The sequence below is a fragment of the Lepidochelys kempii genome, chromosome 1 (genome assembly GCF_965140265.1).
Source record: "Lepidochelys kempii isolate rLepKem1 chromosome 1, rLepKem1.hap2, whole genome shotgun sequence".
Taxonomy (NCBI): Eukaryota; Metazoa; Chordata; order Testudines; family Cheloniidae; genus Lepidochelys; species Lepidochelys kempii.
This window is the reverse complement of record NC_133256.1, coordinates 212,180,417-212,199,093: the sequence shown is the minus strand read 5'-3', so window position 1 is coordinate 212,199,093 and position 18,677 is coordinate 212,180,417. Positions and strand designations below refer to the sequence as shown.

Sequence of the window (18,677 nt, the reverse complement as noted above, 5' to 3'; positions counted from 1 at the left end):
CCAACCCCAGGCAGGAGGGGAAAGGGAACAGAAACAGGAAGAAAAGACTCACAAGACCCTCACAAAACACACAAGGCTCTGAGTTGCTACAGAGAATTCTTTCCCAGGTGTCTGGCTGGTGGGTCTTACCCACATGCTCAGGGTCGAACTGATCATTGTATTTGGGGTCAGGAAGGAATTTTCCACCTGATCAGATTGGCAGAGACCTGGAGAGGGGGGTTTCATCTTCCTCTGCAACATGGGGCACGGGTCATGTGCTGGTTTGAACTAGAGTAAATGGTAGATTTTCTGTAACTTGAAGTCTTTAAATCATGATTTGAGGACGTCAGTAACTCAGCCAGAGGTTATGGGCCTATTGCAGGAGTGGATGCGTGGTGGCCTGTGATGTGCAGGAGGTCAGACTAGATGGTTATGATGGTCCCATCTAGCTTTAAAGTCTGAGACCCAGAAATGGAGCAGAGTCCAACTGAACACCCAGCAGGAGTCACAGGATATAGGGACACTGGGATAAATCCAGCAAGAATATCCCTGTTTGGACTTTCCTGGAACCATGTACAAGTATACACACACACACACACACACACACTTGACATACTGTTGGACAACAGCCATATCCATATGCAGGATGTGACAGGGAACATGTGGCATATGAACAAGGACATTGCTGGGATCAATCTCCCACCTCTGCTGCTGCCATATGCATAGAGCAGTCCAGGAGGGCCTGTCCCAGGACATGGAATCAGTAGCATAGGTGTCCATACCACAAAGATGCAGGTATAACCCTGAGAGTGTATGTTCCCAGTGCACAGGGCCCAATCCTTCCCCCACCCCCCAGTGGCCATAACTGCAGTTTGGGATTACATATCCTGTGGCATAGTTTTGGCCTCTCTTGGAGTCAGACTGGGGATGACTCAGGAAATTTCAACCCTCATGCAAATTTCATCGCTGCCTGGGGAGAACATCCATTCTGACTGGCTGCCTTCCCCACAGTTTAACTCAGGCTCTTGTTGTGCCTGACGCACTTCCTGCTGTGACTCTAGGGGAAGGTCAGAGATATGCACAGTAGGAACAAGGCAACATATTTATGAAATCATCTTTTTGGCCCCAATTTAGCAAAGCACTCAAGCACATGTGAATTATCACATCCCTTTTCAGCAAAACTCTTCAGCACATCCTTCATTTTAAGCAGATACATAATCCTATGGAGATTCAATGAGACTATTCACATGCTTGCTAGTATGAACTCAGCCTGAGGAGGTGAATAGTGAATTAAACCAGCCTTGACTGTGGCTGGTAGGAGGCACCTATGATCCCGAAGCGAGGCAGTAGTCACAAGGAAATGATGATAGCCAATCTGCTGTGTAGTTTCCCCTAGAAGTTCTCAAGAGACCTGCCCCTGCTCCCTTCCTGTATGTACTTGCCGTCTGTAGTTGCCTGGCAGTAAAGCTCATACTCTAGAGACCTAGAGATGGAGGATAAGGCTGGTTGTGGTTACACAACCCCACAATTCAAAGAAAGGAAACAAAGCTCCTACACAGGTAGGATTAAGACACCTGTGTGTTTGATACAAAATACAGATATGGAGTTTATTTTCTGTGTTGTCTCTCTCCTCTCTTATCTTTCTCTGCACAGAATCAGACTTTCCACTCTGGGTAGGAGATACAAGTGAGAGCAAGATTTGGCTCTATCTTAATAAAAGTTTGGTTTAGTATTTCTAGATGCCGATGCATTAGAAGCCACAGGTGAGGCACTCCGCTGTCTGATTCTGATCTCACCAGCATAATCCTGGAGTAATTTCACAGAAGCCAGTCTAGATACACTGCTGCAAGTGAGATTACTGTTGGATGTCAAATCTCAAGCTGCTGAATATGAAATTCAAAGGGAAATATAGATCCTAGTGGAAATAGCTTTGTTTTTTTTTTAATAGACTCTTAGGGGACAAGTTCAATTTCAAGTGTAAAGAAAATATTTCTGTGCAGCACCAGTGTTATCTAAACTATTCTTGGTGTTTGCTTCTATACCTTGGATCAGTATAAAGTTGAGAAAGAAGACATAGGTCCAGATCCTCAAAGGTATTTAGGTGCCTAACTCCAACTAAAAGCAATGGGAGATAGGCACTTAAATATACTTGGAGATCTGGGCCATACAGCCTAATAAGGGCCTGAGTCTCAGCTGATATCAATCAAAGTAGCTTCAATGTCAGCTCCACTAACTTACACCAGCTGAAGATCTGGCATCATGAATTAATCCTCACAACACTCCTGGGAAGCAGAAAATATTAAATGATTTGCCCAAGGTCACACAGGAAGCCTCTGGCAGCGACATGAATAGAATTCCCATCTCCCAAACCCCTGTCCAACATCTTAGCTACAAGATCATCCTTCTTCTCCGGTCAGTTATCCCCTAACTTTTTTCTCAAAGTGGTATGTGATCTTGAACTTCCACCTTGCCAGTTCATCAGTGTAGGGAAGAAAAGTGCTAGTCTTCTCACGCTGCAAAAGAACATAGTTTCTCACAAGACAGTACCATACTTCCAGTGGACCTGGGCAGAAAGGCACATAATTTAACATCTTCTTTGAAGGATGCCACCCCAACCCACAATCTGCTTGTCGCTTAACAAAAAATTTACTCTGTCTTCTCTGAACAGCAGCACCTCTAACAATGTATCAGGGTTCAAAAGGGACCTTTTAGCCTGGCTTGTAGACTCCTTTTTACCAATGGGCACCTCTCACCTCTATTCAGATCTAAACTACCCAGCTACTGACACTTATTGGAACAGAGCTAACGTACAGCAGCTTCTCTCTGCTGAAACCAAACTCTTTCATTTCTTATTGCCAGGTCCCTGCTCTCAGCAGCTAGGCTGGTGCATTGTTGCTCTAATTCTAGGGACTAAGGCACTGCTGCAAGGAGTTGCAATCGTCTTAGCTCTGCAAGGTGAGTGACACTACCCAAATGGCACAGTCAATAAGTGTGAGTTCTGTACTGTATTGCCATTGGCATTTTGGGTTTGTGATGGGCAATTTCAGATGAGTGATTAATCTGATATCACTTTGATCTGAGGTTGAGAAGGGTGAAGGTCAACTCCAAAAGGTGTATTCGTTCTATGGACCTGATTCTCCTCTCCCATACCTTGCTGTAAATCAGGAATAAGTCCAGTGAAGTCAGTGGAGTTTCACAGGTATAGTGAGAAGAATCATATTGTCAATATCTAGTTTTTCCCCAGTGACCATACTCTGCATAATAAAATGGTGCGGAGCTAGCCTGTCCCTTCCAGGCCTCATCTACCAACATTTTATCTGTCTACTTATAAGAACATAGGACTGGATGGGACCTCCTGGGTCATCGAGTCCAGTCCCCTTGCTATCACAGGCTCCCATTACAGTAGTACACAAGTGCCTCACCATCAATAATGAATGAATCCTCACCACCACCTGTCAGGTAAGGGAAGTATCATTACCCCTATTTTTCAGACAGAGAATATAAACACCTCATCTGAAGTCACAGTGGAAGGCTGAGGGAGAGCTGGGAACCTAGATCTCTTACTTCCTAGCCCAGTGCCTTAGCTGTAAAACCATCTTTCCCCTCATTTTATGTAACCAAAGTCCCTATTAACCATCAATTTATCTCCTTTTTTGTGTGTAAGCCTTGAGGGAGTGTTGTGAAAAGGCTGTGAAGACAGAGGCGTCACTAAGACATAATGCAAACCACACTTCAGTGGAAGATACCCATGGAGCTCACTCGTTGGTACTGAGCAGACTGAAAGAGAATCTGTGTGGAAATAAACAGGGTGAGGAGATAAAATATTTCTGCAAGAAGATGTTTGTTTGTCATATCTCTGGGTCCCATCATGCTCCAGTTGAAGTTAATAGCAAGACTCCCTTTGATTTCAGTGGGAGCAGGGGCAGGCAACGTAGTAGAAGGCTGCTCACTATGCGGAAGGTATGCTTACACTGCCCCGGGAGCAGTGTAATCCTAATATTCAGCCTACGGCCACATCCACATTGTAAATTAAGGGAGAGCACAAAACTGATCAAATGCAGGTTTCTACTGGTGGTGAACCCAAACGAGCAGTAATTTCTATGAATCTGGCAAGGAAAAGTCCTTTAAGTGCACATATTACAGTGGTGTGCATTTATTTTTATTTTAAAAGGGTAAATGGTACCTACATTTGATGCAGTTCTCAAACACCTGGAAAAGCAGTCAGTCTACTGTGGGCCTTGGTGTTCCAGGGGCTGAACGGCTCTGGTCTTTCAAGTATGTAGCTTTATTGAGACAAACCAGTGAAAGGCAATACAATACTAAGAGGTTTTTTTGCAGGTAAAATCAGGCCCACAAAAATTGTGCCTGCATTTTTTTGTGCCCATAGTTAGTTGAGCACAAAAATCGAAACAAAAATGTAGTTGCAGCTCAGTTATTTATGCCTCTAAATTGTTGGATTTGCCACCATAGTTGTGAGTGCAAAAACTTAGGTGCATTTTTCTGGGCACTACAAAAAACGGAAAGCTGTCCTTTAATACCAAGGTATAAGGCAAGTTTCATTCAAGGATCTCAAAGGGTTTAACAAATATTACCTAAGCCTCACGACATCTCTACAAGACAGCATAAGTATTGTTATAATAATTTTACAGATGGGTAAACGAAGTCATAGATCGATAGGCTCAAATTTCAAGACTCTCCACTAATTTTGGGAGCCCAACTTGAGACATGGTCGACCTGAATTTCAGAGGTTCTAAGTAGCCACAACTCCATCTGAAGTGAATGTGTGCTGTGGATACTCAGCACCTCTGAAAAGCAGCCCCTAAAAGCTTCAGGCTGGGCACCCGAAGTGTTGAAAATGAGGGCCTACATGACTTCCCCAAGGTTATAGCAAGTTACGAGCAGAGTTCAGATCAGCATCTAGTTATCCTGATGCTCAGTTTCCTTTCTTAACTACAGAACAGCAAAGCTTTGTATAGTTTGTGTGAAAAGCCTATAATATTGAGAATTTTCACAGGTATAAACTTTAAAAAATGTACTAATGTAAAGAATAGTAAAAGGACCAAAAATATACGAATGCCCTTGCGGGAACAGAGCATGAGCTCTGCCCTCCTGAGTGGCTGCTGTACAGAGGAAGATGTTACTACTTCTCAGAGGAGAAGAAAATCTGGCAGGCCAGCAAAGATTATTGTGCAGCCAGGAAATCCAGCCTCCTGATTTTTGAAAGTGAGGCAGAAATGGTGAGTACTGAAGTATTGCCCTATTCTTCAAAGAGGAGCAAAACAGACACCACACTCCTGGATTTCAGCAAGAGACTTACATATTCAGGTTATCATCTCACCCACAGGGATTTTTCAGTACCCAGTATGAAGATGCTAGTTTTCACTGGATTGGATTAAATTTCAAAGAAGGAGGATGGACGTGGCTTGATGACCCCAAATTACAAGGATACAGGTCAGTGTTGTTTTTCTTCTTGAAGTTAAATTAGTTCTAAAGCAACTGGTTTGCCCAGCCCTAGTGCACAATTTGCTGCTCCCATTGTGTCATTCCCTTTACCCTGATACCTCAGCCTAAGAAGGCTCTTGAGTGCTGAAGCAGGCTGAGCTTCATATACGTTTGCTTGAAAAGTACCAAAATCCCACAGAGCTGCTACTCACTTTTCCCTGGTCACGTTGTGTATCTCAGGTAGAAAGAGCACTACATGCCCTCCCTTAGCCTTTTGATACATCCTTTTCGGTCAGTGTTAGCCTCTGATTCAAACTAAACCCTACTGATTTTTCCCACTTCACATTGCTGCCTCCCTCATATTTCCCCTCAGTCTCACACTCACTTTCCCATCCCCCCACTAATGCCTCCCCACACTTACACTTACCCCATTTACCATCTGCCACTGACCAGCAGCCTTCTAACTCTTTTCTCATGACTGGAACACTCACTCACTCACTCACTCACAGTATCGCCAACCCCAAATGTTCAAAAATCATGAGTTAGACCAGGGGTTGGCAACCTTTCAGAAGTGGTGTGCCAAGTCTTCATTTATTCACTTTAATTTAAGGTTTTGCATGCCAGTAATACATTTTAACGTTTTCTAGAAGGTCTCTCTCTATAAGTCTATATATTATATAACTAAACTATTGTCGTATGTAAAGTAAACAAGGTTTTCAAAATGTTTAAGAAGCTTCATTTAAAATTAAATTAAAATGCTGATCTTACACCGCCGGCCCGCGCAGCCCGCTGCCGGCCTGGGGTTCCGTCTGCCGGCTCCTGCCAGCCAGGGTCCCGGCTGCCGGCCCCCCTCAGCCCGCTGCCAGTCTGGGATCCCAGCCCTGCCCACATAGAGCAGGTACCTATCTTCTCCCTGGTTCTAGCCCATTCTCTTCCTCTCTCTCTGCACTGAGCTGAGGGTGGGAGTGCACTGAGCACAGGGCTGGGTGTGAAGGAGCAGGCTGGGGGTTGGGGTGCAGGGTCTGGCCAGGAGCTAGAATGTGGGAGGGGGCTCAGGGTTGGGGCAGGAGGTTTGGGTGTGGAGCGTTTACCTGGGCAGCTCCCATTTGGTGCGAGGGGTGCAGGTGGGAATGGGGCGGGGGGTGCAGGAGCTCCCGTTTGGTGCTCAGGTTGGGAGTGGGGATGTGGGGGGTGCAAGAGTCAGGGCATGGGGGGGCTGGGTATGTGTGGGGGGTGCCGGAGTCAGGGCTGGGGTTGTGGGGGGGTGCACAGGGGTCAGGGCAGAGGGCTGGGGTTGTGGGGGGGGTGCAGGGGTGAGGGCAGAGGGCTGGGGGTGTGGACTGGGGTTGTGGGGGTGCTCCCAGCCCCCTGCCCTGAACAGCTCACAGCAGGGGGCTGGAAGGGATATGCCCTGATTCCACCCCCCTTCCCCAAGGTCCCCAGAGCAGAGAGCGTGCTGTGGCTCCGCTTTTCCCTCTCCCCCTCCATAGTAAGGGCCGTCAGCTGATCAGCCGCAGGGAGGGAGAGGAGGAGGGGCAGGAACCCAGCACGCTGGGGGAAGAGGCCGGGGGAGTGGGAAGTTTGCCTGCCCTGCAAGGAGAGAGCGGGGGACGGGGGGGGGGGGGGGGGAGGAAAAGAGTGGGCCGGGCCTGGCAGGATTTTTAGTGGCACGCTGCTGTCTGCCCGGGTCTGGCAGGCAGCAACGTGCCATTAAAAATTGGCTCGCGTACCGTGTTTGGCACGCGTGCCATAGTTAGACCCCTGAGTTAGACTCACCAAATATCACAAGATTGGCTTTAAAATCATGAGATTATGTACAAATAATAGATGTGGTGTGATTTTTATTTGCCTTCTGCTTTTTGAGCCTGCAGGGTGCTCTGGAGTCACATTTTGAAGCTTTCTCCGGAGCCCTCTTTTACCATTACCCCTGCCGTTTTCTGCTTCTTTCCGGTACTCAACTTCACAGTTCACATACCCAGCTACAATCCCACTCTCCCACTGTCTCTATTCTCTTCTCTGTAAAGCATTTCTCAGTAAAACATTAAATCTCTCACTCTCACTTTTTCTCTTTTCTGTAAAATCTGTTCATGCTTTATTTGAAGGATGTGGTATAACTGTGTATGTATTGAGTTGCAGCTAACATAACAAAGTGGTGAGAAGGCATGACAAGATTATAGGAAACTGGGTTACAGCAGGTTTCAGAGTAACAGCCGTGTTAGTCTGTATTCGCAAAAAGAAAAGGAGGACTTGTGGCACCTTAGAGACTAACCAATTTATTAGAGCATGAGCTTTCGTGAGCTACAGCTCACTTCCTCAGATGCATATCGTGGAAACTGCAGCAGGCTTTATATATACACAGAGAATATGAAACAATACCTATTCCCACCCCACTGTCCTGCTGGTAATAGCTTATCTAAAGTGATTTCCAGCACAAATCCAGGTTTTCTCACCCTCCACCCCCCCACACAAATTCACTCTCCTGCTGGTGATAGCCCATCCAAAGTGACAACTCTTTACACAATGTGCATGACAATCAAGCTGGGCTATTTCCTGCATAAATCCAGGTTCTCACATCCCCCCCCACCCCCATACACACACAAACTCACTCTCCTGCTGGTAATAGCTCATCCAAACTGACCACTCTCCAAGTTAAAATCCAAGTTAAACCAGAACATCTGGGGGGGGGGGGGTAGGAAAAAACAAGAGGAAACAGGCTACCTTACATAATGACTTAGCCACTCCAAGTCTCTATTTAAGCCTAAATTAATAGTATCCAATTTGCAAATGAATTCCAATTCAGCAGTTTCTCGCTGGAGTCTGGATTTGAAGTTTTTTTGTTTTAAGATAGCGACCTTCATGTCTGTGATTGCGTGACCAGAGAGATTGAAGTGTTCTCCGACTGGTTTATGAATGTTATAATTCTTGACATCTGATTTGTGTCCATTTATTCTTTTACGTAGAGACTGTCCAGTTTGACCAATGTACATGGCAGAGGGGCATTGCTGGCACATGATGGCATATATCACATGCACATTGTGTAAAGAGTTGTCACTTTGGATGGGCTATCACCAGCAGGAGAGTGAATTTGTGTGGGGGGGTGGAGGGTGAGAAAACCTGGATTTGTGCTGGAAATCACTTTAGATAAGCTATTACCAGCAGGACAGTGGGGTGGGAATAGGTATTGCTTCATATTCTCTGTGTATATATAAAGCCTGCTGCAGTTTCCACAATATGCATCTGAGGAAGTGAGCTGTAGCTCACGAAAGCTCATGCTCTAATAAATTGGTTAGTCTCTAAGGTGCCACAAGTCCTCCTTTTCTTTTTGGGTTACAGCAGCGCAGACAAACTTCTGGCACTCTAGTAGGAGCAAGGGTTGGTTTGTGGGCAGAGATATCACTTGTGTGTGTGGCAGGAAAGCAGAAGAAGCCTTAATACTCGTGGTGGGAAATGTTTCTGGTCTTGCTGGTCCTTGCTGAGAGCAAATGGAGACTTTCAAGGGGCACTGTTGTATCTTAAACTCTGTTTTGACTGACCTTTGCTAAAGGAATCCTAGGCACTTACCTTGCTTCAGGCAGTGTTTCTGTGATTTGCTCACTCTGGCTGAAAGTTCCTTGTTTCCTCTGCAATTGGCAGCAGCTTCTTTCCAGCCTGAAGGAATGAAAATGTCAGTGTTTGGTCAAAATACGATTGGTTTTGATTTTTCACTGAAAATTCAAAATTGGGTGGGTGGGTGGGGGGGGAATTCTGTCCAGCTTTAGTTAGTAGGCATCCATCAAGCCTCGGTTGCAACCCCTGTTGCTTACTATTTGCATTCCTGGTATCCATTTAGATATGGGGAGATGTGCTCTAACTGTACCAAAACACTAAATCAAAACCTATCTCAAAAACTTACTGCTTCCTTCAACCAGCTTAAAAGTTAGGTAGAGGTGGTCCAAAATCAGAACTCTGTACCCAAACACACCTGAGCTTTGATGGTTCGGAGAAAACAGAACCCAGATCTGAAAATTCCTGATTTTGGGTTTGGTCTTGTAAATCCAAAAGCATAAAGGTGCCTCCTCATCCCCATTTCAGAAGTTATTAGCTCATCTTTGAGATCCCTCTCCCTCCCCGCCCCCAGTTTTACCATGAAAGACAGAAAAGGTGGAGGGGGCTGTGCTGCTTTCAAGAAGCAGGAGATTCATGCGGATAGCTGTCATTCATCATACAAGTGGATCTGTAAGAAAAAGGCAACTCTGCTGGATTTCTGAAACACTGCAGGAGGACTAGCTGCATACGCAAGCCTTGTCACACTATATGTTCAAATGGATTGCTTCCCAATAGAGGGCACTTGTGACATTCTGTACTCCAAAGCAACATCCTAGCACCCCATATTCACCATGGTGATATAATTATATGTTTTGTACAAAGTATGCCTTGTAAGGTATCATTCTAAAAGTCTTGATGTGTTGAACAGTTATATCCTGTTGGATTGTATGTGCTGTCATCTAGAAATTTAGAGAACTTTTCTTTCAGGAAGTGCTTGATGAGAGAAGAAAGTACATGTAGAGGAAGGAATAAAGCCTGAATGTTGCACTGTCTTGGCTCTCTCTCTTTGTATGCTGGACCACTGAATGCTCAGTCATTAATGAACTGGTTCCTTTATGTCCACATACCACATGGCTAGTAACCATTGCAGTTGTGTGCCACCCTTGCCAGTGGCCTAGGCTGGCACATATCTGTAACCCACTTACCACAGTTTTATTCAGTGCAGATGGGACCCTAATTGTTCCTGTTTAACCCAGTTTGGCTGCTTCTTCTTCCTCCCAGTTCTCTATGCAACAGAACATCCCAGAGTGCACTGTGCTCCAGCTACTCTCTTCCAGTGCTTCTCAAACTTTTTGTTTCACAGGCCACTTGAAAATTTCTAAGGGTCTCAGTGGACCACTTAATGATCTTTCCAAATGTTGTTTGTACCGTTAGCTAACTATTGTAAAGCTCTTTGGATAAAAGCGTTATAATAAAAAAAACCCTTAATAATAATTAAGGTTTTTTGTTCTACAAATAAAAGCACACAACTCATATTTTAATATCAGTAGTTTTACCTTTCTAATGTGATGGATGTGCCCTCTCTCCCCCACCGCAGCAGTCCCCAAGCTGTGGCTGGGAAGGAGGTGGAGGTCTCTCCCTCTCTCCCCCACCGTGGCAGGCCCCGAGCTGAGGCTGGGAAGCAGGGGGGGTCTCTCCCTCTCTCCCCCGCCGCAGCAGCCCCTGAGCTGGGGCTGGGAAGGAGTGTGGTCTCTCCCCCACCACAGCAGCCACAGAGCTGAGGCTAGGAAAGGAGGACCATTTCTCCCCACCAGCCACAGCCGTGGAGCTGGGGAAAGTCACCTCTTTCTCTGGCCATCGCAGCCCCGCACATTCCAAATTCCCCCCACCCCCTCTTCCCCTCCCACCTACCCGCTATTCCCCACAAGGCCACCACCTCACCTTACATGTGCGTTTTCTCCAGGGTCCAGACACCTAATTAGTGCATCCACGCTGGCCCTTCACTCTCTCACGTACGGCTGCCCAGATGCGCACCTTAGAGGGAACTATCCGTGAACCCCTGAATGCAGCTGGGGGATCACTGGTGGTCCGCAGACCACAGTTTGAGAACCTCTGCTCTATTATATACTACCTCAGCATATGACACTGACTGGATTTTCCCGAAATGCCCTCTTAAAAACATATGGCCTATTCCAATGCAAACATTGCCATTGACTTAATTGGTTATTGCATCAAGGCCCTCAATGTGGGAGCTTAGCAGGTATGGATATGCAAATACAACTGAGCCTGGGTTCGACCCTGTGTGGTGGGAGGGTACCAGAGCTCGGGCTCCCTCCCAAGCCCAGAAGTCTACACAGCAATGAAACTACCCCAGCCCTGCGAGTCTGAGTTGGCTGGCATGGGCCAGCTGCAGGTTTTTCTTTGCTGTGTAGACATACTGTTTGTCTGCTAGCTTTCTCTCGGCTTTCTCTCACTGAAACACACCACACGCACACAGCTGCAAACGATCAATATTTGCAGCCTATGTTTGCAATCAGGCCCTAGGGAAATCCCTTGGCTCACATGGCTTTATCTTCCACTCAGGTCTTGCCATGCTGGCCCTTGCCTTGGACAGTAGCTTTTTTGTTTCATCTATCTCTACACAAAGGCATATGGTTGTGCCTTTATTTATGCAGAGAGCATGCATCAGCTTTAGCCAGGTCTATGATCAATGGTAGCCATTAACACCTTCATTGAGGGTTGTCTCTGAAGCCTAATTACAATTTATCAACACTGCTCTCTTTCACTGCTGATCAGTTCAGCAGAAATCTTCAGCAAATCGGCCTTTCCCACAATCTCAAACAAAGAGTAGAGGGGACTGCTGTAGTGATTGTATTAGCCATGATTTACAGTGAATTCTCAGCTTCTTTTTCCATTTAAATGCATTTCCCATCTACAGTATGAGTGGCTGGGGCTAATATCAGACTGTGGAGGTGGTGCTATCCTCTTTCAAGAGATGGCACCACTGCCTTACACAAAAAGAAAAGGAGTACTTGTGGCACCTTAGAGACTAACCAATTTATTTGAGCATAAGCTTTCGTGAGCTACAGCTCACTTCATTGGATGCATCTCTCACAATCTCAAACCACTTCCCATGCCTCAAAGCCCCAAACATTCTTCACTCAGCTGTCTGCCCTTCCATGTCCTGCCAACTTTTAGCTGTGTATTTTCAATACAGAAATTTACAGCCCATTGTCAATTGATAATTTAGGGAGAAAGTAAAATAAATTGAATTTAATATTTTAAATAATTAACAGAGCATATTGTATTGTATCGTTCAGTTTCATCTTTAATTCAATACAAGCTTCCATTTTTTAATATACTAGAGGTTGCTGCAGAATTTCCAGGTTGTTCTGGCAGTATCACAGACACCAAAGTGCCTTGCCACAGAATTTAAGACCAGCTTGCTGTGAAGTTTTTAGGGAATAGTGAATAAAACACAGTCCTATGCATTTGCTATGTACTAGGATAGTAATATTCACTTCATTTCAAATAAAGATCCTCTCAGATTGCCTCACCTGGAGCCGTGCCCTGATGACTGGTTATACTACAGAAAGAAATGTTATTACCTCTCAGAAGATCAAGCAGACTGGGACTCCAGTCAGAGCTTCTGCTCTGCACACAGGGCTTCTCTTGCTGTGATTGAAAGCCAACAAGAAATGGTAAGGTTTCCATCCTTCTGATACAGCATCCCTTCTCTCACCCCAACGATTCCTGTAATTGTATCACTCTTCCCCCTTCCTCCCTCTCTACCCCCCCCATACATCCTGGAATATCAGAATATGCTGGAATCCAACATAGCATGTGACAGAGCTGCTTGTCACTAACAGAGAAGTCAAATCGCAAACAGCATGTTCAATGACATATAGGTTGTTTTCCATCAGCATCCATCACAGAAGCCCATTCATGTTCTGAGATGGGGTGGAAGAAGCTTTCAGAAATTAAAACTGCAAAGTGGGCATGTATTAAAAGTAATCATCAAAGGAAATAAAAAATTTGAGATGGACTTTTTTTGTGTTTCTTTTTTAATTAACAGAAAGGCCTAAATGTTGTTTTTTTAATAATAATTTTTTACTTATTAGAAATTTAGGGTCTCCTGTACCCCTAAAGTCAATAGGAGGTTTGCAATTTGACTTCAGTGAGTGCAGGATCAGAATTTAGATCTGATCTTCCCAGAAAGAAAATAGAATGAAATGGTGAAATGATATCGCCAAAGTCAAGAGTAAAAATTGAACAACTGGGAAGGTAAGGGATATTTGTTCTGTATTTCTCAACTTTTATGCTGGTGTAACTCTACTGAAATCAGTAGAGTTACCCTGGCATAAAACTCCATCAGGAAAATGGTGAATTAGGCCCCGTGTACTTAAACACTGTAATCTCTTAATCTAGATATGTATTTACTTAGATTTCACCTACTCTCACCCCTCACCACTATTAATTGAGTGAAGTCATTGTACTGAAATATTTTGCTATCCTTCAGAGCATTGTATTATCTGTTATCCATGATATACAGCTGATGATATTAATGATCTATGTACTTTTGCAACTGCAGGGGTAGCGGAGCATGAGGTGAGGTGGGGTGAGGATATACCAGTGTCATTGTGGTGGTTTCTTTCTGACTGGCTGAAGTTGTATTTTGGTCTACTCTGATCAGCGAGCAAGGCTCTGTTTGTCCAATAACATGGCCAACTGGCTCATCCTCCATTGACTATAGGTCGTGACCTCTCTGTGCTTTTAGAATTGTTTCTTGCAATGAAATTTAGCAATAGAGCAGTAGCGATCTAATCAAGAAAACACATTGGGCTTGATTGTCCACTTCCTTGTATCTTGTGTGGCTATTTAGATCTGTACAAAGATGGGGTAAAACCCTTCCTTTTCAGAATGGTGTCATTTTAGACCCACTTGGCCAGGCAAAAATGACAACACAAAGTGCAGGGCTGTGGAGAATCAGATCCCCGGTATCTCTAAAATAAAGGTAGGAACCCATTTTCAGAACGGAAACTCTTCCATACTGAATGGAATCAGAAAAGATGCACTTCTCAGTGTGGAAATTCATTGTGACATATGTTTTGTCTAGAATTTCATAATGAATCGAATACGCACAAGAGACTCTTGGATTGGGCTGCGCAAGAAAGGAGCCAAGTTCTACTGGGTGAATGGAGAGACACTTAATACGAGTCTGTAAATTTTCTTTCAAATGTGCTATGTAAGAGGAGAGTAAGGAAAGTGAGAAATTAAGGGCTTGTCTACACACAAAAGTTGTTCTGCTTTACCTTTACCATCTAAAGTGGACCCCCACCACCACCCCACCCCAAGTGTGGACACAGTTATACTGGTATAAATGTACTTAGGGGAAGAGGAATAAGCTATGCTAGTAAAAATCACCTTTATACTGATGTAACTGTGTCCATACTAGGAAGGCTATATTGGCATAACTATTTCAGTAAAAATATCAGGCCCCTCACTGAACTAATTATACCAGTACAAAGTCTGTGTGTAGACCTGGCCTAATGCTGTTGTTCTTCACAGAAGCTGAGGCTATTGTCCCCCTGAAGTATCATTTTCCTTTGTTCATTAGGAGAGAGCTCAGCTTCTTTTTAGTTAGTTAAAGAGGAGAGAAGAATTAGATATTGAAATTGTTGCTGTGTGTATGGTAACAGTAAAATCAAGACACTGGCCCACTTTCTACTCTGTTACGTCAATGCTGATCTGAAAGTACTTCATTGACTGCAATGGAGTTACTTCAGATTTACACCAGCTTAAATGAGAGCAGATCTGGATCAATCTGTTTCATTTAATCTTGTTGCCTGCCTTTTATTTGACTATATGCACATTATGCTGCTACAGTCATGACTACAATCCATTATATCTATAAATTTCCACCTTATGTGAGGAGAAATTGACAGTAGTAATTTTAGTGGGTAAGATTGTTCTTTAAACAGGAATTACCTATGCAATATGTTAAACTCCATGAGGTTACCCGGTATGTGAATCGTCTAGGATCCAGAGGTCCTGTACTCTTTTAATAGCTCTCTGTAGTATAGCGCTATATTGATAAGGGCTCCAGCACTAGCAGATGTCCCCAGAAGCCCCACTAAAGATTTGTTCCCAGTGTGAACTGGGAAATGCCTGAGGTAGCATTAATTTAGATGATTTTCTCCACCAAGTTGGTGGCCACCTCCACCTCTACCCCTCAAAAACCTAGCAGAGGAGGCTTCTCTGAAGTCTGGAAATCGGGAGACCTATGCTACAGGTGGGACTTTCCCTTTCCGTGGATTCCTCACTAGGTTTTTGCTGGGATTTTGTCCTCTCCATCCATGGAGATGGTCTGGGCCATTCTTTCATATCGAAATACCATTTTAGATTTTGAACTGCCTTGCGCATTCCAAACACACAAGCAGCTCCAGTAACCTAGCATCCAGCTGTGACTAAAGTAACCTTCTTTAGAAAGGGTGTCACACAAAGCAATAGTGGGAGTTTTCCATATACGAGTGTCACATGGTATGCTCCATCTCCCCATGTGTTTTGCTTTGCAAATAGCCCACACACACTCCTCTCTAAGTCCAACATCATGTGCTTTAATTATAATGTCATATACACGTTCATGGTCTCCAAAACATAATGCTTTCCCCAAGCTTCTACTTACTCCCTAGACACAGGATGAGAGGAGGGGGGTGTGCTCACCTTTCTGAGCTCCTGGGCTTCTTTGCTCTTCCTTCCAGCCTCCTCCTGTCCCATTCTGTTTCCATTTTAACTGCCCCCGCTGATGAGCTGAATCCCCTTGTTAACTGGTTGATCACCCAGTCTTTAATCAGTTATCTCCCATTTGAGCCCAGACAGGGAGGCTTACAGAGTGCATAGAGTGATGACTCAGCCTTAGGCTATGTGACGGGTTGGATCACAGAAACCCCCTTGGGGCTGCCAACTGATTTGCCAAGATTACTTCTGCCCCTGCTTTCCTGCCGTGGCAGCTTGGGACTTCAGTGCCCTGCCTGGTTTGAGCGAGACCTGCTAGCCTGCTACAAACCCAGTCCCAGGTCTGAACCATGTCCCCTAACAGCTATAGGCTTAATTGAAAGCAGTTTAAGAAGTGTTCCTGCTTTAACACTCAGATACCCAACTTCCAATGGGTCCAAACCACAAATAAAACCGTTTTACCCTGTATAAAGTTTATACAGGGTAAACTCATAAAATTGTTCGCCCTCTATAACACTAATAGAGAGATGTGCACAGTTGTTTGCCCTCCCCCCCCAGGTATTAATACATACTCTGGGTTAATTAATAAGTAAAAAGTGATTTTATTAAATACAGAAAGTAGGATTTAAGTGGTTCCAAGTAATAGCAGACAGAACAAAGTGAATCACCAAGTAAAATAAAATAAAACATGCAAGTCTAAGCCTAATACAGTAATGAAACTGAGTACAGATAAAACCTCACCCTCAGAGGTATTCCAGTAAGCTTCCTTTTACAGACTAGTCTTCTTCTAGTCTGGGTCTAGCAATCACTCATACCCCCTGTAGTTACTGTCCTTTTTTTCCAGTTTCTATCAGGTATCCTTGGGGGTGGAGATGCTATTTCTTGAGCCAGCTGAAAACAAAATGGAGGGGTCTCCCACGGGCTTAAATAGGCCTTCTCTTGTGGGTGGAGACCCCCTCCTCTCTCCTATGCAAAGTCCAGCTACAAGATGGAGTTTTGGAGTCACATGGGCAAGTCACATGTCCATGCATGACTCAGTTTTTACAGGCAGCAGCCATTGCCCACATGCTATCTTTACTGTCTCCAGGAAGACTTCTTATGTGGATTGGAGCCTTCCAAGATCCATGGTTTGTTAAGTGTTTCTTGGTTGGGCACTTAATTTGCACATTCCTTTCTCAAGAAGCTGACCAAATGCTTTACTAAGGCGACTTAAAAATCAACTAAGTACACAGCCAATATTCATAACTTTGAATACAAAAATGGTAGATGCATATAAATAGGATGACTAGATTCAGTAGATCGTAATCTTTACAGAGATATGTTACATGGCATATGTAGCATAAAACGTATTCCAGTTATGTCATATATATACATTCATAAGCATATTTCCATAAAACCTTATGGGGTGCACCATCACAGGCTACTCCTGTTCTGACCCACAGAGAGATGGACAAAGCAACATGTTTGTTCCTCCTGAATCAGACAAATGTCAAATGGTTCCCTAAAATGTGTTCTCTGGGGCTTTGTCAGCTCCAGTTTTAAATGACATAAGCAATGAAGCATTGATCATTTATTTTAGAATTTTCAGACTGGAATTTCTGCCTTAATTCCTATTTTCTTGTGGTTTTTCAGATTTCCTGTACACCTATCAGGTCATGAAGAATGTGCCCACAGAGATTCAATCTCCATTTCCACATCAGAGTGCAGGTTACTCAGGAACTGGCTCTGCAGTGTGGGTCTGCCTCAGTCCAGCACACTTTCTCCATAAAACAGAGCTTGATGTGTAAATCCATTGACTTTCTTCACATGTGGATCACTGGCCTGTAGTCCACAATATCTGAACATTTTGAAATTCAGGATCATGGTAGCAGCAGAGAAAACAGAGCCATTGTGGTAGGGTTCATGAATGCACATCTTCAGTGCCAGCTGGATACTGATAAAGAGAGCAGTCATCCCTACATGGAGAAGAGTGATAATTCCTACAGAACGCTGGTAGGATCCGAGGGAAGGGCTGATATACTGATAGCAATTGTAGCAGACTTGATGGGCCATTGACCATAATGAGACCTAAGAAATGACTGCAACATTTATGGCGGGGTGGGAGATTGAGGCAAATCTCCTGGCCGCTGGTTATGCGCAGCCAGACACCAGGGCAGTTAGAAGAGCACAGGATGGCACGGTGCGCATCAGAGAAGCTTTGAAAACCAGTTTCATGACTGGCCAGGCTATGGTGTGAAAGTTCTGTTTGTTTCTCCTTGATGAAATCCCCCGCCCCTTGATTCACTCTACTTCCCTGTAAACTAACCACCCTCCCCTCCTCCGTTCGATCACCGCTTGCAGAGGCAATAAAGTCATTGTTGCTTCATATTTATGCATGCTTTATTAATTCATCACACAAATAGGGGGATAACTGCCAAGGTAGCCCAGGAGGGGTGGTGGAGGAGAGAAGCGCCGGGAGGGGTGGTGGAGGTGGTGGGCGTCTGGGTGAGGAGGCTATGGAACTTGGGGAGGAGGGCAGTTGGTTACACAGGGGCTGTAGCGGCAGTCTGTGCTCCAGCTGCCTTTCCTGCAGCTCAACCATACGCTGGAGCATATTAGTTTGATCCTCCAGCAGACTCAGCATTGAATCCTGCCTCCTCTCATCACGCTGCTGCCACCTTTCAGCTTCAGCCCTCTTTTCAGCCCGCCACTTACTCTCCTCAGCCCGCCACTTCTCCTCCCAGTCATTTTGTGCTTTCCTGCACTCTGACATTGTCTGCCTCCATGAATTCATCTGTGCTCTGTCAGTGTGGGAGGACAGCATGAGCTCGGAGAATATTTCATCATGAGTGCGTTTTTTTCGCCTTCTCATCTTCACTAGCCTCTGGGAAGGAGAAGACCCTGTGATCCTTGAAACACATGCAGCTGGTGGAGGAAAAAAAAGGGACAGTGGTATTTAAAAAGACACATTTTAGAGAACAATGGGTACACTCTTTCACAGTAAACCTTGCTGTTAA

At 44.7% G+C, this 18,677-nt stretch overlaps 1 protein-coding gene and 1 long non-coding RNA gene across 2 annotated transcripts; both read left to right on the top strand.

The window, feature by feature from the left end:
- Positions 1-1,468: 1,468 nt before the first annotated feature.
- Positions 1,469-9,668, top strand: LOC140905773 (killer cell lectin-like receptor subfamily F member 1). The gene is made up of 6 exons (XM_073329233.1): positions 1,469-1,538; positions 2,839-2,934; positions 3,644-3,790; positions 5,068-5,216; positions 5,324-5,430; positions 9,539-9,668. The coding sequence occupies exons 1-6, from the start codon at positions 1,469-1,471 to the stop codon at positions 9,666-9,668; spliced, it is 699 nt and encodes a 232-aa protein (XP_073185334.1).
- A 2,821-nt stretch (positions 9,669-12,489) lies between these two features.
- LOC140905769 (uncharacterized) lies at positions 12,490-17,966 on the top strand. The gene is made up of 3 exons (XR_012156939.1): positions 12,490-12,647; positions 14,063-14,166; positions 17,314-17,966. It is a non-coding gene; the product is annotated as an uncharacterized lncRNA (long non-coding RNA).
- The last annotated feature ends 711 nt before the right edge of the window (positions 17,967-18,677 follow it).